Raw genomic sequence first — 22,812 nt, forward strand, 5'->3', positions numbered from 1 at the left:
GAGCTTTTGAAGATGCCTCGACAATCCTGGGATGAGGAACAGTCTTTTATGGAACTGAAAACTGAGTCCTAATGACCCTGGAACACTGATGGGTAAATAGCACAAGAGATAGAACCAGAGCTGAAGACCGTCCAATCCAGAACAAAGAAAGTCAGAAATGGCCATTCCACAAGTGATAGCCTTTCTGACCAGGACTTACCTAGAGAAGGTAATCTCCTTCTTCAGCTTATGGTTGTTCTCATGGACCTCAGTGTTCTCCATCTCTAAGTTGTGCAGAATTGACATGACTGCCTCCTCCATTCTCTCCAGGTCTTCATAATATGGATTTGGCCTGAAGTGTGACCTGGCCCCAAATGATAGAATACAATGAACATCGGCATTTAGGAATATATGAACTCAGGGTGGGTCCTAAATTACCCCAGGCTGCTGCCTGGATCTTCCAGCACTCAGTCACCTGCCTAGCAAGTACAGAGACTCACCATAAACTCACTGCAATTACAATCTTGCAAAGCCACCAGCTGTCAAGGGCTTTGCAAATGCACACTGGGAACTCACTCTCCCTGACTTTATCCCTGAATTCTTCATTCAGACCACAAGTTCTGCTTTAAAATAAATGGAAGCAGATGAGTCCATTTTCAATCTCACTCCTCAGGAAGGGTCAGGTTCTGAATCTCCACTATATGGGAGGTGAGGTTTAGCACAGGGTGGTTAGGGAGGCACAGCTTTCTAGAACCCAAAACCTTAATAGGATAAGAAGGTGACCTTGCAGACCCAGGAATGAAACAAGAGCATTTGGAGCGATTCATACCTGTTCTTCATGGATCTCTCTGTCAGAGACCTCAGGCGATCTCTCAGGTCATTTCTCTCCTCGGTAATGAGCTGCAGCTCTTTAATCAGCCTCTCCTTTTCCTTCTTGGCCTGATTCTCGCTTAGTTCAGTGCCAGGGGATGATGTTTCTCTCCCAGCGTCTGTAGGTAGAAGAACACAAGTGAACCTGCATGGGGAGAATGCATAGAGTGTTCATAGACCTCAGTGAGGCCTAAACAGGAGAATAAGCCAGGAACCCAGTGTCACTGCTAGGCGATTGGTCTATGCTTAAGAGGCCTCCTCAGTGGATCTCAGTTCTCCCACTACTCTATAGATACCAAGAGACATAAGCAGCCAGGTGTTCCCTATGCCGGACATCACGTGCTTACATGTACCACGGAGATGGCTTCTCCAGGATTATCATCAGCTGAACAGGGTACAGCTTGGTTTCAGGACCTTCACTCCTGTGGCTTCAGAACTCAGATGATAAATTCACCATCCAGAAAACTTGAGTGATTGGAGACACTCAGATGCCCTACCCTAATACTATAAGCCAACAACTTTGGATTTAAAACGCATTTCTGGGGAGGATATGTTCAACAGACTTATCAGTGTCCCTATGTGAAATACCATATGCCCCAGAAGTGCGAATAGGTTACAGGCTGAATCTTGGTCTACACGATCCAAATAGTTTTGGTATTTTAGAAACATGTTTGTAACACACACTCTAATATATAAAGCTAACGATGACCCTGCCAGTTAGAAGAAATCAGAGAAGGTCTAAGAACATAAGGTTATTGCCTGGAGCACAATCTCTCCCTGTTACTACTGTCAGATACCCACTGTATTTAAAGAAGCAATGATAGTGAAATACATTGCTGCCCTATCCAAACTCAGAAAAGGTGGACCCTCCATGACTACTGATGAGGTTATTATATCAATGTAACATAACAAATGAACTGAAAAGTAAAGACCAGAAGTCCACAGTATAATAGCATTGGCCTTACCATATCCTCCCAGTGGGGATGGGGAAACTAAAGTTCTGAAATCCTGACTTTCAGGAATTGTGATATTCATGGAAATTCAATTCCTTTTCAGATGCTCCAGTTGTTGTGGCCCATTGCTAGAAAGGTCAGCTTAAGCCTGCAGCCACACTGGCAGGAAGCTCAAAATACACTGCCCAGAACTTACTCCACATTCCCCATTGTCCATCATTACTTTGAGACGAAAGGCCAGACTCCTTCACTCTAGTCTCTCCAGAATCGACGTTCCCCCTCCCAAAACGCTTGCGAAGACGGGAAAACATGTCTTAGCTTGTAACTGCCAGACTCAGACTGAGAGAAACTAGGGCACTGGTCGTCACTACAACACTGGTGACATCACAGAGGATTCCAGAACTCTCTAGGAGACAATAGAATGTCCAAGAAGGGACAGCTGATGTCATGGGGAGCAGACTTTGCCTCCCTGCTAATGTTCTCCCTGTACTGAGCATAAGCAGAGGTGCCCTTTCCAGGAGACTTTCCTGGGGCAGAGCCACTGAGCATCTCCTGCTTCCAAAGCCAAATTTTCCTCAAGGCTTGATTATAAAAACCTTAGTAATTTCTATGCATCTAAATGAATGTTTCCTTTCAAATCTTTCCCAAAAAATGTCTCATCCTAACTCAAATTGTCCTCATTCACCAATGTTAGCCATTAAAACTTCCTGAGATTTCACACCAGCTTGAATATGCAGTCAAAAGTTCTCCTGTCTCATTCTGTACAGGTGCTTTATATCACATCAAGAAATAGTCTGCATGGTAGGTTACAACATGCGTGTGTATTAGGGGAACACTCATGAAGTCATGTGCTTAGCAATCGACAATTGCCAGAAAATTCCTTAGGAGAAAGAGTTGAAGTCTTTAAGGTGCTAGGAAAAGTGTGGAGACCAGTTGGCAGAGGAAAATGCAATATTGGAGACACCAGTGAAGGGAACCTCATGCTGCTTGTGGGGTTCTGCTCTCTGCACCAATGTCGCTAAAGGAGCACTGATCACAGGCCTGAGTAAGATGTACCATGAGCTTCTATCAGAAAAATAAAATAAACAAGAGATATAGAGGGTACACAGAAATGTCTAAAATGAGGCTATAAACATCATTAAGTGGATAGAGCAAGGTCCCAGCACCTGTACACTGGGAAATGGCCACCACACCAAACACAAAAGTAGTAACACATTTATCATAGTAAAACACATTTATAATAGTAAAAAATGAATACTTTATAGAATGCACCCACTAACACTGATTGATCACATCCGTAGTTCAAATTTTGGGGGCAAATTCATGGCCTTAACTACCTTTGTCTCAACTTATATAGCAAAAAATAAGAAAGAACGAGAAAAGACAAAGTCAAAACTAAAAGCTCAAGCTTCTCATATGAGGATTGCAGGAAGTGTTATATGGGAGTCAGTTCTGATTAGGCCATTTTAGATAGAACAGTGCATAGTGACCCTTAATGTGATGGGCCCTATATAAAGCTTTTTGCAATATTGGAATTTTAACAAACCTCATCCAGTATGTACGGAAGAGGCAAAGATGTGATCACCATGTCCTTACTCTGTATCAGGTTATTTTTCTGCATCCTTGATTGTCAGGCATAGAACAGCAACAATCTGAAATAGCTGGTAGACATGGAAAAACATGGCTAAAACTATAGTTGTGGGTTACACACCTCAACTGTGAAAGGCTAATGCTGTGTGCACAGTCCTTGGAGGCCACTCTTTTAAGCCTAATTATTTCAAACTGAAAGGAGGTTTATCTGAGCTCAAGGTGATCCTGGCCAGCCAGGTAGAGGGCAACATGTGATACTTGAGACCCTGTTTTAAACCAGCACAGAAATCCACACTTCATTCAAAGCATCATCTACGAATTCTCGATTATTTACCATTCTCTCCCTACCAGTCGTTCTGTTTGGAATGGTAGAAAACAACTGGAAGTGATCTTTCTATTCTAAGGACCTTGATCTCTCTTTTTTTAGGTCCACATTAAGAGTGCATACAAATGGACATCACCATCTGAACATCTTAGTATTATCTACTCTGTATATATAGCATAATACTGTGCCTATGACAGTCTTAAGCTTCCTTGAGTGTAGTTGCCCCATCAAGAAGTGTGAAGTTCTGAGTTCAAACCCCAGTGATGCTTTAAAGGGACTAGAAGAAAGCCATCAGAGATACTCCACTTCTTTGTCCTTAGATTAAATCAAGTTGACACAATGTGAACCTGGTGGGCTATTTAACCAGCATCTTTCTCCCAACCCCACTTCCACGAGTTCAGTCCATGGCAGAATTCATCCCCCACCATCCTAGATATTTCTTTATATATTTCTACAAGAGCCAGGTTTCTTTTTTTTTAACAGAATTAGTTGTAGGCAATCAACTGCTGCCCTATGTGAGAAATGATTAGTATCTATTGCAACTTACCACAGTGTATTTGTGTATACAAGTACATTATTGGAAATCCAGCATTACTGAGGGATTGGAAACCAGTGCTGTGGCCTTGCCTTTCTGTGCCTCTTCCTGGCTCACAGGCAGCTGGGGGCAGACCTTGAGTTCCTCTTCAGGGACAGAGTGATGTTGAATGGGCACTGAGCAGGCAGAGAAACACAGCTGAGGCAGCTCCTTTCAGTTATTAAACACATCATCTCCTTCCGATCTTAAGGGCTATTGCTGAGGTCTTGCCCCCATACCTACCTTAATAGCAGTGAATTTGTTACACAGCAGCCAGCTCTTTCCTATTGCTCTGTAATACGCCTCCACATCATGGATGCCAAGAAAAACACTAACAAAGAACAAAAAACTCTGACGTTGAACTGTGTGGTGCTGGTCACATACCCTGTTATGTTCTGTATGTTATGAGGTTTGTTAATCTTAACAAGTTCGCCAAGTGTATTCTTCACATAGGACCCAATAGATTCAAGGAAAATAGGAACAATTATGTGTAAAATGGCCTGAGTCAGGGCCCACAGACCGAAGCATTTCCAACACTTGTGCACCAGCCCATGTGGATTTTGCAATGAGCGGGGCCTAGCAATGTCCAGTACACAGTTGTGAGCTGTTGCTCTGGTTGAACTGTATTGGTGTGTGCATTAATAAACTACACCTATTTAAATGAATTCAGTGTCCTGTGGTTTGAATCCAGACCCCTTGACACCAGGTCTTCCCTTCTGCAGCACTCGGGAAAAAGGCTAAGTTTAGGAAAGGTGACCTCTTGTCATAAGTTATGTGACAAGAGGGATGGTGAATGATCCCTTGTGATAAGAATCAAGGTTTCCTCTGTGGTATTTAGGTCTATACTGGCCCTGTGCAACAGCTTCAAGAACCCATTTCTGATTTTCCTTGGGATTCCCGTGATGATGCACTCAGACAGGATTGGAAACAACCAAAACGGTGGTCAGACTTGATTTATAAAATGTAGGTAACATTGCAAACTTATGTTGTAGGATATTTGATCATATTGTCATCCCCAATATTGTGTTATTTACTTAGAAAAATACCTTCTGGCTGTGTAGTTCAGGACTAGCACCAATATTTAACCCTAGAGCTATTTTTGTTTGTTTGTTTGTTTTTTGTTTTTGTTTTTGGATGAACAAGTACTTTCCTATTTTGTGGCCCAGCCCTATCTCTTACTTCTTTGCACAGTCATAGAGAGACCTCAAACATATACTCAGACAAAGCCAGGGGAGTGTATAAAAGGGCCTAAGGCAATACCACATAATGACATTGAAAGTGGGCTCTCTTCTTGATCCACGCCTCCAGCTCTCCTGACATCTACATGAATTATAACTCCTAATGCAGTGTAAATGATGTCTGCGCTATTGCTGAAGGAATCATGAGAATAACAACTGTAAACATTCCACCATGGATAGAATTTGTGGAAAGAGGCAACTGGCAGCCAATGAGAGGGCTCTACAGTTAAAGGTGCTTGCTGTCAAGTCTGATGAGCTTGACTCAATCCCCAGGACCCACGTGGTAAAAAGGAGAGAACCAAGGGACAAGCTGTCCTCTGGCTTCCACTCATGTGCTTACATGTATGTGAGTATATATGTATATGTCTGTATGTACGTGTGGATATGAATGTGTGTATGCATGTATGTGTATACGTGTATATGTATATGTGTGTATATGTCTGTCTATATGTGTGTATAGGTGTATTTGTATGTGTGTATATGTATTGTATGTGTGTGTATGTGTGTATGTATATGTGTATGTGTGTATGCATGTATGTGTGTATGTGTGTATGTGTGTGTATGTATGTGTGTATGCATGTAGGTGTGTATATATCTGTGCATGAGCATGAATGTGTATAGTCATGTATATGCATGTGTTTTCAGGTACGTGTATTCGTGTTTATGTACGAATGTATGTGTGTATATGTATGTATGGACACACAAACACACACAATGTTAAATCATAAAAAGCTCCTTGGAGTATTCACCGTGCCTGGATAAGTGGTGACCATGTGGGGGAAACACATGTCCATGTAAGCACACCTGTTCACGTGCACTGAGCAATGCCCAGCCTGGTCTTGAGCTCACTACCTGCCCAACGATGAGTTTCTGCCCACCTGGTCTTCTCAGAGCCAGGCGACGATTGTTCCTGCCATTCCAGTTCTGTTCCAGTTTCTCATGCCACAAACCTTCTAGCTTGAATCGCACCTACTGACGCAGGAACCTAACAGCCTCCAACCCAGTGAAGTAAGTAAACTTCTTCCTGACATCCTCAGGCTTGGTGTCCCCCATGAGTCACAGGGAGGAAGGATGGCATGCACCAAGGAGAAGGGCCATGGGCAAGGAAGACAGGATCATAAGTCAGTCATCCCTGACACCAGCAAAGTGTGTGCTTCAGAGCTGGCTCTGCTCACTCTTGTCCCAGTGGCAGGACTTAAGAGTGGTGCATACCTGTCACCCAGCGCTCAGAGACGTCTGAGGCATGAGAACCAGGAGTTCATGGCCATCGTAACTAATGGTGAGATCAAAGCCAGCCTGGGCTGCATGAGACTCAGTCTCAAAGCAGGCAAGGAGGAACTTGCTATATTTGAGCAAGGAAGCTGCCATCCTCCTGGGTTCTAAACATTCACTGCAATACAGAAAGATGCTAGGGCTAGTGTGGCAGAAAGTAGGAGACAGAGAAGCCAGGTTAACCCTCACTAATATTCTCATGCTGTGTGAGCTATGAGTAGATGGTGCCCTATACACTGTGGACAGGATGGTCTCTCAGACAGTTCAGAAAGCCATGGAGGACTCCAGCAATTCTCCACTTGGGTGTCACTTGAGTCTTATATGTGTGTGTTTACAAGCCAAAACATAAAATCCATAGGTGACTGTGTGAATTCAACATGGCCCAGCCATGTGCTGGAATATTATTCAGCCTTACATAGGATTCAGATTCTGATCCTTGAACAGGAATGAGAATGGTAGCCATTCTCCTAAGTCAGACCTCCAGGCAGTGCAAAGACAAACTAACACTGTATGACACCACTGAGGGCTGCAGTGTCACCAGTTATATAAAGACAGAAAGCAGGAAGGTTTACAGAGCCCCAGGGGTGACATGGAGTGGGGAGGTTGGAGGGTAGGTGTGTAAGTGGGACTGAGCCTCAGAGGAATCAGACATGGCTGCAGAATATGCATGTGGTTGCCTCCCATACCTGTGGGTGCTGCCTCCTCAGAAAGGCAAATACAGCAAAAGAAAGGAACAGAGGGGACAGGCTCTGACCTCCTGTAGACACACACAAATGACGTGACAGAATGTGCACACTGCTGCCTTGCTGCAGGAGCAGTTGAGCTTCCAGAAGGGTTGAAAGAGGCTGGAAGGGCTGAGCATGGCACTGAGTTCAAGGACATAGCTTTAGGTCCTGGGGAACCTACGGTGCCCAGGCCCCATCCTGCTGATACTGAGGGACACAGCTGACATTCAGGGTGATGGCTGGGCTGGGCTGGGCTGGGGAATAGGTGTCCACTCTCACCTGCTCCAGCTTGAAGATGCGCTGGGTGAAGTAGAACTGCAACTACTTGTTGGATTCATTGATGCAAATCTGCTGGAAGCTATTCTGTTCAAAGTCCTCAAATCTGAATATGGCCAAGACACCAATGGGCAAGCACTGGGAGACAAGGTGTGGTTATAGCCAGGGTCTCCTGGAAAGACTAGCCCTCCTGAGAGGAGTTGCAGCAGAGGGGCTGTGTTTTCCTGACCAGTTTGGTACCCAGTGTTTTTTTGCCAAGGGTTCCTTTATTACTTCTTGATGGAACCAGGCCTGCACATATCCAGTAAGCATTGGGGTGGAACCTGGGCTTGGTGCCCACATGCTGGCATCGTTGAGGGTGAAGTCTAGCCTATCACACTTCCAGACACCGAGTGCAGATGCCTGGGTTCCTATAGAATGGCGGTTCTTACCCTTCCTAACACTGTGACTCTTTATTTCAGTTCCTCATGTCGTTGTCATCCCAACATAAACTTATTGGAGAGCTACTTCATGAGTGTAACTTTGTTACTGTGAGGAACTGTAATGTAAATGTCTGATGTGCAGGAGCGCTGATGTAGAACCCACAGATTGAGAGCAGCTGCTGTAGAGGATCAGAGTCCTCTGCCAGCCCTGGTGTTTGCAGAGATCCTGTGGGTTCCCAGTCTCCATGGCTTTCCCAAGGACAGGGTTTATTCTTGGCCGTCTCAGGGCCCGGAATCTCACAGAAACAGCCTCTCCCATGTCCTTCCTGTTGAGGAGAGCGTGGTTGGTCCTCAGCACAGTCCAGTCAAACAGGGCGCTGTATAGACACTTGGCCAGGGGTCTCCTGCAGTTATGGCCTCTGGACAGAGGGGTTTCTTACCTGGGTGGGGCAACTGTGCCAGGTACAGACTGTGATGCTCAGAGTCAAGACCTCATTTTGTCTTATTTTCATAGACAAAGTTGCCCAGGCTGGACTCGAACCTGCCGTGTAGCAAAGGATAATTAAACAACTGATCCTACTGCCTCTACCCCCCATGGGCTGAGATTGCAGATGAGTGTCACCAGAGCTGGCTTGTCACAGCTGCTATACGGCTCTAAGTCAGGGGCCTCATGCGCAGGTGTGTTATGACTGTGCCATCCCCACCCCGCAACCAGGGTTTTCACCTTTCTCCTGCTGAAGTCTGCTTAATCCTACTCTGGCCCCAGGACACAGCAGCTGTGGGAGACTCAAAGCCTGGGGCTTCAGCTCAGCATGGGTACACAGCATGGCATGCAGGATGTATGGTTGTGAAAAAGCCAAGGAAGTGCTTCTCAGCTCACCCCCTGCAGGAGTGTCTAGTCCATCCTTCTCCCCAAGGACGCAGACATCTGCTTCCAACTGCCCGACATGCCTCTCTGGTTTTGACTTTCCTGGATGCCATGTCAATGCCACCACACAGAGTGCTGCCTCTACTGGGGACACTCACACAACCTCTCTGGGGGACATCTGAGCCAAGCAGGGATTGGGTGCACTGCAGAGAGGTCAAGTCATGTCGTGAAGTACCTTGTCCCACAAAGGCTCACTGTTCAAGGAGTTGACTGGAAAAGTAAGCTTATGCCCCTGGGCAGGGTCCCCATAGGGAGTGTCCCACACCCTACTATCAGGTCTATTCCTGGTGCCATGCAAATTCAATTTGCAAGACCCAATGCTCTGGAAATGTCAAGAGCTAACGGAAATGTACCAGGAAGTGCACACCACAGCAAAGGGAGAGGATGGCACAGAGACGTATGCTATGGGTTAAGGGGCACGGAAAGGCCACCTCGAGCACAGGGGTCAGTCACCTCTTTCACAAACAAGGCAAAAGGTCAATGCTCTCAGCTCTGGGAGTCTAAAGGGCTCTGTGGCTCCTAAGCCCTGCAGCTGCAGCCAGAAGCAGCACTGAACAGGATGTAAATGCTGAGGATGGCGATGTCAATAAAACTTTATTTACAAAACCAAATTGGTGGTGGTGCTGCTGCTGGTGGTGGTGGTGGTAGTGGTGGTGGTGGTGGTGGTGGTGGTGGTGGTTGCGGACTGGTTCATTTCAAAGCATGCTGGAGTGGCATGGCCACTGAGCATCGGGAAACACAGAAAGGAATGCGACCGGACACAGGGCTCCCAACACCCTAGACGTTGACCTATGGCACTGGAACAGGGTCCCTGAAGGTAAGTCTGGACAGTCAGATAAGGTAAGTACATTTTATTACAAGGAAATGGGACAAGATAAATCTTCTCTTCATCTCGCTATGCTTAAGCATCTTTAAGAGTGCAGGGAATTCATGTCTATCAGTCTGGTTTAGAAAAGTGTTTAGAGACAGCTTGAGGAAACTCCATGGTTCCCTGACGAGGGTTCCAGGGATTCTGATATCTGGGTCAAAGTGAAAGTTAAGGTGAAAAAGGCTGTTAGGCAGGGCAAAAAGATTCCAATTTCTGGTCTCTTTGGGCTGTAATTTTTACTGTGTTCAAGGCCATGAATGCAGACAGGGTAATAACGAATACAGAACAAGAAGCTAGAGCTTCATTAAGACAAAACGAAAGTAAAAGTTTTGCACTCTGCACCACTGCCTGAAGCAGGTTTTTCTAAGTCGTTTCCCGAGGATAGCATGTTGACCTTTAGATTCACAGGATGATGATGACAAATTCACCTGCTTTTTCTTTTCCTATAATTAGGCCGGCATCGATTCAAGGTGTGGCCCAACCGACTTATTATAAAGGATGATACTGGTTGGTTGAAAAAGGTAGTAGCTTTCTATGAACCATGTATTAAGTTTTTATGTATATTAAAATTAACATTGGAAAGAACAATGGTAGGAGAGGAAGCTGGAGGACAACTGCTGCAAATGCTTGCTTTTGAAAATGCTAATGAAGAGTACAGGAGAGCATTATTACCTATAAAGGAGGCTGGGGATATTAATGCTTATATGAAGGCATGCAAGGGTATCTTTTCTGAAAATGGAAAGATGCATATTTGGCATGTATTGATCCAGATAGAGTTATTAAATTATATGTTTAAATACTCTTGAATATCCTACCGGCACTTTCAGTCAGGATGAGTTGCCTTTAGAATGGGTTTATATTAAATAAAACTTTAACCATACATTAACAAATTATGAGGAACAAATTTCTTTAAGTATTCAGCAAGGCATACAAAGATCTGTTACTCTGTGGGGATATGATTGTGCTGCTATTGTTTTCCCATTTAGCAAAGATAAAGTGGAATATTTAATGCAGATGTCTGAGGTTTTTCAATTAGCCATGATTTCTTACACTGGAAATATTGAATTTCATCCTCCCTATAGTAAATTGTGGGATTGCTTTAAAAAACAAAAAAAAATTTGATAAATACACTAATTTTGTTGATCCATTACCATCAGCCTTTACTGTGTTTACAGATGGCTCTAACACCAAGATGGCTTATTGGACCAAAGATTAATTTTGGGAACAAGAATCTTCTTTTGGGTCAGTACAACAAAATGAATTATTAGCGGTAATTAATGTATTCCAGGATTTTACTCATGATGTAAAAATATTATAGCTGAGTCCGCTTATGTTGTAGGAGTAGTACAGAATATTGCGACTGCTGTTGTTTCTACATCTAAGCCGATATTAAATGTTATTCTCACATATTAAAGGACTATTGTTATTATGAAACTCTAGAATATTCATTACACACACTAGATCACATTCAAAATTTCCAGAATCTTTAACACTTGGCAATCATATGGTAGATCAATTAGTGGCCTTTGCTACCCCAGAAGAACACAGTCATAATCATGCCAATACAGGATATTTACATATTAAATATAAGCTTCCCTATTCTCAAGCCAAACAAATTATTGCTAATTGTCCTACGTGTTAGTCTTCATGTATAAAATATGTTCCATCTCAAATTAATCCCAGAAGGATGCAACTTAATACATCATGTCAGATCGATATAACCCATATTTCTGAGTTTGGTCACCTTTCACATATAGATGTAAGCATAGATAATTTTTCAAAATTTGTGTGGGCTACACCATTGCCAGGAGTACGCACTGCTCATGTTATACAGCATCTATTGGAAACTTTTGCTGTTATGGGACTGCCTTCTAAAATTAAAATTGATAATGGACCAACATATATTTCTTATCAATATAAACAATTTTGTCAACGATATCATATTGTACATATTACTGGTACAGAACACAATACACAAGGACAAGCTTTTGTTGAAAGAATTCACCACACCATATAATGACAAATTATAAAATTAAAAAGGGGGAAAAGAGATGGCCTTATGCAACCTGAATGGAGTTTGCAGACCAGTCCCAGAGCTATATTGGCACAAGCATTATACGTTATTAATTTTCTTAATTTACCACAAGGTGAAGTTATATCAAGAGCCGATAGACACTTTGTTGAACTTCCCCCCAGAAGGCATGGAACAGACAGTATGGATAAAAATTGCCCGGGATGCTGAATGGCAGGAAGGGACATCATTGTATGTAGGGGAGAGGGTTTTGTCTCATTACAGGATGGGAGACTATTCTGGTTACCCGGGAGATGGATCCAAGCACAGAATAATAAGAACTGCTCCCTACCCTCAAAGGAATCCAGTTAAACCAGCTACATTTTCTCCTGATGGATGTTCTCAGGAGATGAGGAGGTGTCCTCCATTACTGAGGCCCTGGCTTCTCTTAGTGTCCACAAACAACAATGGATAAGGATCCGTGCAGTGACAACCCTATTACCTATATGGGGTAAGGTGAAGCGATTAAGCACTGAAAGGAATAATTTTGTCTCCTTCAGGAAAGTCCTTTACTACTGAGCACTTATTCTTAGCAATGTGTGTTTTACTCATGGTTTCTTCTGCTGCGGCCAATGCCAGTTATCGGGCTTATATTGCTTATCATGATGAAATCCTACTACTTTTCTGTTAGTAAATATATGGATAATGACACAGAACATGATTGGAAGTTAATTCAAGCCTATTTAGAGGGTAATGAAAGTGCTTCAAAAGTAATTAATGCCTTGAAATATGATGTTCGAATGTCTTTTGGTAAACAGCTAGAAGATACTACTCCTATGGAAATAGCGAAATTATTGGCTGATCAATTGACAGGATTAGATCCCAAGGCTTGGCTTCAAAGGATTTTCCATAGCATGAGAGGAGCTAGTTTTGCCATAATCTTATGTACATTATGTATTATGTTGCTTTATTTTTACCTGACTAAACCACTACAAGGACCTTTAGCTATGTTATGTAAAGTGTTACTTTAAAACAAAAGAAAAAAGAAGGAATTGTTAAGACATAGAGATGCAGCTCCCAGGCAGGGTCAAGAAAGGCCTGGTGACAGATTCAAGTAGGGGCTGGAATGCCGCCCTGGAGAAGAAAATGTTTTTCTCACTTGGCCTTAAAATATGTTCTGCTGTGTCCCGTTTCTATGGAAGTGGTTCTAACGCTCTCTTGGTAATGGTGAGTATATTTTGATTATAATAAGAGAGGTTATTTGTTATATGAATATTTTTAGAAGAAGCTTTCATTTATTCGTCTTTCTTTGTTTAATCTTCCCTCATTGTTCCTGGTATCCTGGGAATAATGATCTTATGGTATCTTGACACAATGAAAATTGTAGTAATGCATATTCTTAGCTTAATAAGGATTAATAAAGCTCGCAACTGCATGCAGTTTCTTATGCCTTTGCTCTGCACCCCCTGTGTCCTGGGGGTATGTGACCATACCCAGGGCCCCAACTCACTACACATTGACAATGGGTCACCCCACAAAACAGAGAAGCATCTACCTTAGTCAAAAATGGACATTTTATTGAATGCATACACTAACACTGATTGATCACATCCATAGCTAAGATACTAGGGGCAGGTCCGTGGCCCAAAATACATTCCTCTAAACCTATAAAGCAAAGAAAGAAAGAAAGAAAGAAAGAAAGAAAGAAAGAAAGAAAGAAAGAAAGAAAGAAAGAGAGAGAGAGAAAGAAAGAAAGAAGGAAAGAAAGAAAGAAGGAAAGAAAGAAAGGAAGGAAGGAAGGAAGGAAGGAAGGAAGGAAGGAAGGAAGAAGAAAAAACACAAAAAACTTAAGCTTCTCATAGGAACTTCGCAGGAAGTGTTGTCTGGCGGTCAGTTCTGATTAGGCCATTTTAGATGAAACAGTACATAGTGACCCTTAATGTGATGGGCCCTATATAAAGCTTTTTGTAATATTGGAATTTTAACAAACCTCATCCAGAACATACAGCAGAGGCAAGGATGTGATCACCATGTCCTTGCTCTCTATCAGGTTATTTTTCTGTGTCCTTGATTGTCAGGCATAGAACAGCAACAATCTGAAATAGCTGGTAGACATGGAACAAAGTGGCAAAAACTATAGTTGTGGGTTGCACACCTCAACTGTCAATGGCTAATGCTGTCCTCAGAGACCTCGGAGGCCCCTCTTGTAAGACTATCTATTGGAAATGGAAGCACTGACTTCAAAGTGAACCGGGCCAGCCAGGGAGAGGGCACCATGGGATACGTGAGACCCTGTCTAAAACCAGCACAAAAACCAACCCTTCATTCAAAGCATCATCTATTAATTCTTTATTATTTACCACTTTCTCCCTACCAGCCTTTCAGTCTGGAATGGTAGAAAAGGACTGGGAATGTTCCTTCTATTCTAAGGACCTTGATCTCTCTTTCCTTAGGTCCACATTAAGAACACATGCAAATGTGTATCACCATCTGAACAACTTAGTATCATCTACTCAGTATATCTAGCCTAACACTGTGCTATGACAATCTCAAGCTTCCCTGAGTTTCGCTGACCTAGCAAGAAGTATGAAGTACTGAGGCCACACCCCAGTGATCCTTTCAAGGGGTTAGAAGAAAGCCATGAGAGATGCTCCACTTCTTTGTCCTTAGATTAAATCACATTGACACAATGTGGGTGGACTATTTAACCAGACATGTTTCTCCCAACCCCACCTTTCTGAGTTCAGACCATGGCAGAATTCATGCCCCACCACCCTAGATATTGAGTTTAGTGATATGTAATTATTATTTAAACCTATGCATTAAATTTTGTCATTTTGTTAATTTTTGTGGTTTTCACAGTCTTCTTTGATTAACTTTCCTAGTTTTATTAATTTATCCCCTGTGTTCTCTGGTATTTTGTCCTTCCCTTCAAACTAAAGTATTCCTTTTAGGATCCTCTACAGAGCTGTCTTACTGGTTATACATATTTTGTTAAATTTATTTTAGTGTGCATTAGTAAGCACAGTAGCTGTGCAGCTGCCTGCCCTCCATGGTAGGAGATCTACTTTCCAAACAATAACGCTCAACTCTTACTGACTGTGTAGCATCTTGGCTGCTCTTTGTTGCACTTGGACAGCCCTCAGGACCAGGCTCTCCTCTCCCTTAACCATGGCTGCTGTCCTCTTCCTCTCTCCTCTCCATCACACACGTTCTTCCTTTATTCTTTGGCAGCTTCTTCTTCCTTCTTCCCTCCTCATGTTCCTCTCTAGCAAAGCCCTCAGAAACTCCCCTCCCCCATCTCTCTGCTGTGCAGCTGTTGGCTGTTGGCTTCTTTATAATCACAGTTAACTGGGAACAGGGTCAGTTATTTGGGGTTAACCAGTCCTGAGTTCCACAAATTAGCATTAAAATACAAGCAGAATTAGGCCAATCCACTTCAGGGATTTTTGTTTGTTTGGTTGGTTGGTTTGGTTTAATTTTCATTTACCTTTTTACTTGTTATTTTATTTTTGGCTATTTTTTATTAATCGGTTATTTTATTTATTTACATTTCAACTATTGTCCTGCTTTCCACACTCCCCTCATCAAATTTACATCCCATTTCTGCTCAGCTTTGCCTATGTGACAGTGCTCCCCCACCCACACATATCCATCCCCACCTCACACCTCTAGGATCTGCCTTTGGTGGGGCTACAGGCCTCACCTTGAACCATAGAGCATCCTTGCATACACTTTGGCTGGCAGTTTGGCCCCTGGGAGCTTGGGGATTAGGGAAAGAAGATCTGTTCAGATATTAAAGCCAATGATTGCTGCATTCTCTTCTTTTTCTGGTTATAGGTGAAATTATGTTTGTGTGCTTCTCTTTTTTTAAATTATTGAGAGAAGATTAATTTCTTAGTTTTTCTTGGGTATAGTTCAGTTTATTGTCTTGGAGTTTTCGTCCTGTTAGCCTCTGTTGTGCTTTCTTACAGAAAAGAATTGTTTAAATTTGGTTTTGTCATGAAATATCCTGGTTCCTCCTTTTATGGTGATTGAGGATTATGCTGGATATAGGAGCCTGTGTCTGCAGTACATCTGCCCAAGATTTTCTGACTTTTAGAATCTCTGTTGAGAAGTCTGGTGTAATTCAGATACATCTGAATTTATTTGTTACTAGATATTTATACCTTACCCCTTTTAATGTTCTTTCTTGATCTGTGCATTTAGCGTTTTAATTATTATGTGAATGGAGGAATTTTTCTGGTACAATTAGTTTGATGTTCTGTAGGCTTGTTGTACCTTTATGGCCTTTTCTTTCTTTACCTTATGGAAGTTTGCTGCTATGATTTGTTGAAGGTGTTTACTGGATCTATGAACTAGAAATCTTAATTCTCTTCTCTATCTATTATCCTTAGGTTTCAACATTTAATTGTGTCCTGAAATTCATGGATGTTTTGGATTCAATAAACCATACATGTTTATCTGAGATGGGTGTTTTGTGCTTTGTGGGATGACCTCCTTGACCCCAGGCTGCATGAAGAATCTCAGTTGACAATGGGGACATAAATTATGAGTATGTGTAGCAAGACCCAGGCCTCTTCCAGGTTCTTAGATATTAACTGAGAACCTCAAATACAGTAGTGATGTGATAGTGTGGTGTGAATCTAGTTACTATTCTCTATTTTGATATAGATGACTCTTTTTGTGTCATGGTCAGCTTATAATGACTAGAAGACCTAAGCTTGAGAATAACCAAAGACTACATTGCTTCTCTAGCAGCTGTGCTTTTAAAAGTCCTGGTGTGACAGCAACTGTTGGTGGACATTCTGGATTATTCCTTCTGTACTTTAACTCTCTGTGTCACTTCCACCATGAGTAAGTTAGTTCAATTCCATAAATTGGAAATCCATCACCTGGAAGAAATACTCTTTTTTTTTAAGATTTATTTATTTATTTATTTATTTATTATATACAAGTACACCGTGACTGTCTTTAGACACACCAGAAGAGGGCATCATATCTCATTACAGATGGTTGTGAGCCATCATGTGGTTGCTGGGATTTGAACTCAGGACCTCTGGAAGAGCAGTCAGTGCTCTTAACCACTAAGCCATCTCTTTAGCCCAAGAAATACTTTCTGAATATGATCTGAGATTGGCCATGGAAAAAGGGTAGCTTGAACTGTCCCACCTGGGTTCTGGGTCTGCACAGGCCTGCTCTCCAAAAGAAACCTGTGTTCACAGCTGTTGGCTGGCTAAGAAAGATTTCACAAGACGTGATACACAGCCCTTGGACTTCTGCTTCAGTCATCTGCACAATTTTTCCCGGACGATATCCTCATACCTCCAGCAGGCGGGTGATGAAGCTGTCCACTCTCAGCTCCCCTTCAGCCATCTTGTGGGCACCAGACTCTCCTCCCTGCAGCAGGAACAAGGGCTTCTCCATGGTGGCTGCAGCAGCAGTGGTGGTTTGGCATTCTCACCTAGGAGGCCCTATGCCTTTCTACCCCAGTTCCAACTCAGCTCAGGCCCGGGCCTTCCCCCATCCACTTCCCACGGAGCAGGGAGAGCAGCACCCACTAGAAATAAAAGGGAAGCCCTTGGTCCTGCCAAGACTGAACCCCCAGTGAAAGGGATTGTTGGGGGGAGGGTGGTAATGGGAGGAGGATGGGGAGGGGACACCAATAGAGAAGGGGAGGGGGAGGGGTAAGGGGGATGTTTGCCTGGAAACCCAGAAAGGTAATAACAATTGAAATATAAATAAGAAATACCCAATTTAATAAAGATGGAGAAAAAAAGATAAAAGTGTCACACATTTAAAACAGAAGAATATGGACCCTAATTTTAAAGGACAGTTCTGTCAATTAACTAAACCTTTAAGGAAGCTCAGAAAATCAGGCCAAACAATATTTTCTCGGTTTATGTATCTGTAATGTCGCATAAATAATAATGTCCGTTTCTTGCTGTTGTGGAGGGAATTAAATAGATAATATGTAATCATGGAAATTTTGAAGTACCATCCATTTTTCTGTTCATTAAATCACTCTTCCTCATTTCATTGATCAAGTATGTATGTTTTCTTTTCATAGTTACATGTATAATAAAACCAGCATAAAAACCTTCAGAATTGTATAAGCTTTCACTTTTAACAAATTAAATTAGTTGTTCTTTGTATTTCTGCTGAACATTTAAATGTTCTTTATATGTCCCAATGCAAGTTTATTAGGTACCTATAAACTTTAAACTCTGTTCCTGAGAGCATGAGTACTATTTAATCATATAGTAACTACACTCAGGCTGTCTTTGTATTAGAACCAATTATATCAGACTCTAAGAAAAATTACTATTGCGTAAAAGTTTGTGTGTGTATGAGTGTGAGTGTCTGTGTGTGTGTGTGTGTGTGTGTGTGTGTGTGTGTGTGTGTGTGCAGTACATGACCAAACAACTTTCAGGAGCCATTTCTCTCCTTCTGTCATGTGGGTCCCAGGATGTAACACAGATGTTTGACTTTGGCAATAAATAATATTACCCACTAAATAAATAAATAAACAAACAAAAAACAAGCCACAAATCAACTTTAAAAGTAAAGGCCAGAAGTTCACAGAATAGTAGCATTGGCCTTACCATATCCTTTCTTTGGGGATAGGAAAATTAATGTTCTGAAATCCATGACTTTCAGGAATTGTGATATTCATTGAAATTCAATTCCTTTGCAGATGCTCCAGTTGTTGTGGCCAATTGCTAGAAAGGTCAGCTTAAGCTTGCAGGACGCCCACCATCCCTCCCCCCACCCCACCTCCACAGAAAGCTCAAAAGACACTGCCCAGAACTTACTCCACATTCCCAGAACCACTTTCTTTGTCCATCATTTCCTTGAGACGAAAGGTCAGACTCCTTCACCCTAGTCTCTCCACAATCGACATCCTCCCTCCCAAAACACTTCTAAGACTGGAAAACATGTCTTAGGATGTATCTGCCAGACTCGGACTGAGAGAAACTAGGGCACTGGTTGTCACTACAACATTGGTGACATAGCAGAGGATGCCAGAACTCTCTAGGAGACAATAGAATGTCCAAGAAGGGACAGCAGATGTCATGGGGAGCAGACTTTGCCTCCCTGCTAATGTTCTCCCTGTACTGAGCATAAGCTGAGGTGCCCTTTCCAGGAGACTTTCCCGGGGCAGAGCCACTGAACACCTCCTGCTTCCAAAGCCAAATTTTCCTCTAGGCTTGATTATAAAAACCTTAGTAATTCCTATGCATCTAAATGAATGTTTCCTTCCAAATCCTGCCCAAAAATGTCTCATCCTAACTCAAATTATCCTTCTTCACCAATATTAGCCATTAAAAATTCCTGAGAAATAATACCAGTTTGAATATGCACTCAAAATGTTCTCCTGTCTTATTATGTACAGGTGCTTGAAATCACATCAAGAAATAGCCTGCATGGAAGGTTGCAACATGGGTGTGTGTTAGGGGAACACTCATGAAGCCTTGTGCTTAGCATTCAACGGTTGCCACAAAATTCCTTAGGAGGAAGACTTGAAATCATTATGGTGCTAGAAACAGTGTGCAGGCCAGTTGGCAGAGGAAAGTGAAACATTAGAGCCACCATTGAAGGCTCCTGTTGGGCCCTACCTTGGTGTTTCCCTCCCCCCTCGCTGAGCCTTTCAGCCTGCTATAGGAAGAAATTGTTTACACCTTTGACAGCTGCTCTTAGCCCCTGATTTGGGGCTGGGATTTTCCATGGCACCCTTCCTCCCCACTGAGCTTTCCTGCTTCTTGTTTTTAAGAAGCTGTTTATGCCCCTGATTGGGCTGGAACTTTCACCACACAGACTTGTCCTATTTTCCTGTTTGGGGATTTTCACCTGCCTTGTTGATTTTCCACGGCTTTTGCCTCTGGTATATAAGGAGATCTCAGTAAAGCCTTGGTGGCACTCGCTAAAAAGGGGTGACCCCTGTACGTGTTTTCTTTCAACCCCACAAACCTACACCCAATATTCACACACTGTCGGCACAGGCACTGACAATAGGTATCACAATAGAAACTAGTAACTAGATTTAACCAAACTATCACATTAATGCCGTATTTCGTGGTATTTTTTTTTTTTTTTGCTCTCCTAGAACCTGGAAGAGGCTTGGGGTTTTCTAATCCTACTCATAATTTATTATCCTTCCCAACACTATGGGCTTTGTTCTGTTAATGCTAACAGCGGCATCCAATACCTAGGATATTTTCTACTGACATGTGTGACGTGAGACAAAACAGTCCCTGTCATCCGTCACTTGAATAAACTTCCTTAGAGGACAGTGTAGTTGGAGGGTCCTTCTTTCCTCTCCAAGATCGAGAAACATTTCCAGTCTTCAGACAAGTGTGTCAGCCATTGTCCAGTGACTGTCTTGAGATGTCCACAATGTCAGCTGAGTGTCGTCATCCAGCCTGCCCTGTAATTGTTGTAGATGATTAATAGGGTTCCAGCCCTTGGATTTAATTCAGTGCTACAGTACTTGCCAAACACACTCAAAGCCCTCGCTGCCACCCTAGTCCTGTGTGCTCTAGAGAAAGAAAATAAAGATCCCCATTGTCTATCAAGTTTCTCCTCCAATAGAAGGAGAATCTGCATCGGGTCTTTTAAGTAACTCTAAGCCCCAGCTTCCCCACAGCTCCCTCCTTCGATTCCATTATTGGTGCATTTTCAGTAACGCTCACTTTATTTTTGGTGTGCAAAGAATATGCACCATGTCAGTAAAGTGTGTGTGTGTGTGTGTGTGTGTGTGTGTGTGTTCATCCATGAACTCACTATAAATTATTATCAAATGACCCAGAAGACCGTGGAGAAACCTGTCGATGTGCATGCAGAATTATGTTACTACCGTTCCATGGCACCTTGCAGGTAACACTGAAATACTGGGCTGCTTTAATAGAGCCTAAAACCAGGCTATGCATGGTTTTCGGTGAGATTGTGATGTGCAACACCACAACAGAGATCAGCAGAAGCTTCATTTTTTCCATGCTGCTGTTACCAAGTGAGGCAAAGCCTCATCCCATAGAGAGTCTGGTAGGATCTGATGAAAGGAGTAAACTCAGGGTTGAAATCAAGCCTTTAGAAACAAAGAGAAAAATACAAAGTCAAGGAAAGCAAGAGCTGTCTTTTTCTTTTCTTCCTCTTTTTTTTTTTTTTGAGAAGATCCACAAGAGAGACAACCCCTTCCTCAAACTAACAATGCACAAGAGAGACAATACATGAATTAAAAATCAGAAATGAAATGAGGGACATAACAATAGACACCGAGCAAATTCCAAAATCATTAGTTCTTACTCCCGAGGACTTTACGCCAGAAAACTGGAATATTCATTCGATATTGTTGATTTTGTAGACAGATAACAATTATCAAAGTTAAATCCAGATCTGGGAAGGTATCTGAATAATACCCCTAAGAAAATAGATACACTCATTAAAGGTTGCATACATTATATATTATATTGCTTTCTTTTTGCGTGATTAAACCCCTTCAAGGACAATTAGCTATGTTATAGAAAGTGTTACTTTTAAAACAAAAGGACAAAGAGAGAAATTGAGGAATCATTGAGATACACTTCCCAGACAGGATCAAGGAAAGACGGCTGAGAGATGCAAGCAGGGGCTGGAACGCTGCCCTTGAGAAGAAAATGTTTTTCTCACTTTACCTTACACTATGCTGTACTGTGTCCGTTTTTTGTGGAAGCAGCTCTCATGGTCTCTGGGGTATGACAAGTAGATTGTGATACTAGCAAGAGGGGTGACTTGCTATACAGATATTTTAAGGAGAAGCCTTTGCTTAGTCTCACTTCTTTGCCTAGTCTTGCCTCAGTCGTTCCTGATATCATGGGAATAACGATCTTATTATATCTTGCCAAAAGGGAAAGTGAGGTAATCCATATTCATGCCTGTATAAGGGTTAATAAACTTGCAGCTGCATGCAGTTGCATCTGCCTTTGCTTTGCATCCCCTGTGTCCTGGTTATTTGTGACCATACCTGGGCCCCCAACACACTAGATGTTGACAAGCATCACCCTTCTCACTGTCAGGTTTATTTTCTTTCTTTTTTGAAATCTATGATGTGGAGGCGTATTACAGCAACAATATGAAATAGCAGGCAGGCATGTATGAAAATTGCTGTGTTTAAGCTAGGTGTGGGGACAAGTCCTCAAAAGGAGCTGTTAAGATGGGAAACACATAATGCATTTGTTGCTGGAATTGAGTTGCCTCAGCTGTGTTGCTCTGCCTGCTCAGTGTCCATTCAACATCACTCTGTTTCTACAGAGGAACTCAAGGTTTGCCCCAGCCGCCTGTGAGCTGTGATATGGGCAGAGAAAGGCCAGGACACAGTGGTGATTTCCCACTCCTCAGTTATGCTGAATTTTCCACCACTGTACTTGTATACACAAGTCCAGTGTGGTCAGTTATTATAGATATTTGTCATTTCCTACAGAGGGCAACTATGATTGACTACACCCAATTCTACAAAAAACAAAATTCAGGAAACCTGGCCCTTGGCAGCAATGAATCAAGAAATATCTAGGATGGTGGGGCATGAATTCTGCCAAGCAATGAACTCAGATAGGTGGGGTTGTGAGGAAGATGTATGGTTGAATATCCCAATAGATTCACGTTGTATCATCTTGATTTAATCTAAGGACAAAGAAGTGCAGTATCTCTGATGGCTTTCTTCTAACCCCTTGAAAGATTAAGTGGGGTTTGACCTCAGTTCTTCATTCTTCTTGCTGGGGCAGCAACACTCAGGGAAGCTTGAGATT

The 22,812-nt window shown here is 42.5% G+C and overlaps 1 protein-coding gene across 4 annotated transcripts in view; it reads left to right on the plus strand.

Moving 5' to 3' along the window:
- LOC147999103 (disks large homolog 5-like) overlaps positions 1-22,812 on the plus strand; it is a 98,154-nt gene that overhangs the window by 68,169 nt on the left and 7,173 nt on the right. Inside the window, exons 1-4 of one of the 4 annotated variants that reach the window (XM_087596121.1) lie at positions 9,837-9,969; positions 10,474-10,541; positions 11,196-11,262; positions 12,317-12,542. In XM_087596121.1, the coding sequence (XP_087452247.1) occupies positions 12,499-12,542 (44 nt within the window). In that variant the 5' untranslated portion in view covers positions 9,837-9,969; positions 10,474-10,541; positions 11,196-11,262; positions 12,317-12,498. Of the gene's footprint in view, positions 1-9,780; positions 9,970-10,473; positions 10,542-11,195; positions 11,263-12,316; positions 12,543-22,812 lie in introns of those variants that run through there. The other 3 variants (XM_087596122.1, XM_087596126.1, XM_087596127.1) reach the window with 3 other exon arrangements.

Source organism: Rattus norvegicus, chromosome 19 (assembly GCF_021556685.1).
Source record: "Rattus norvegicus strain SHRSP/BbbUtx chromosome 19, alternate assembly SHRSP_T2T, whole genome shotgun sequence".
Lineage (NCBI taxonomy): Eukaryota > Metazoa > Chordata > Mammalia > Rodentia > Muridae > Rattus > Rattus norvegicus.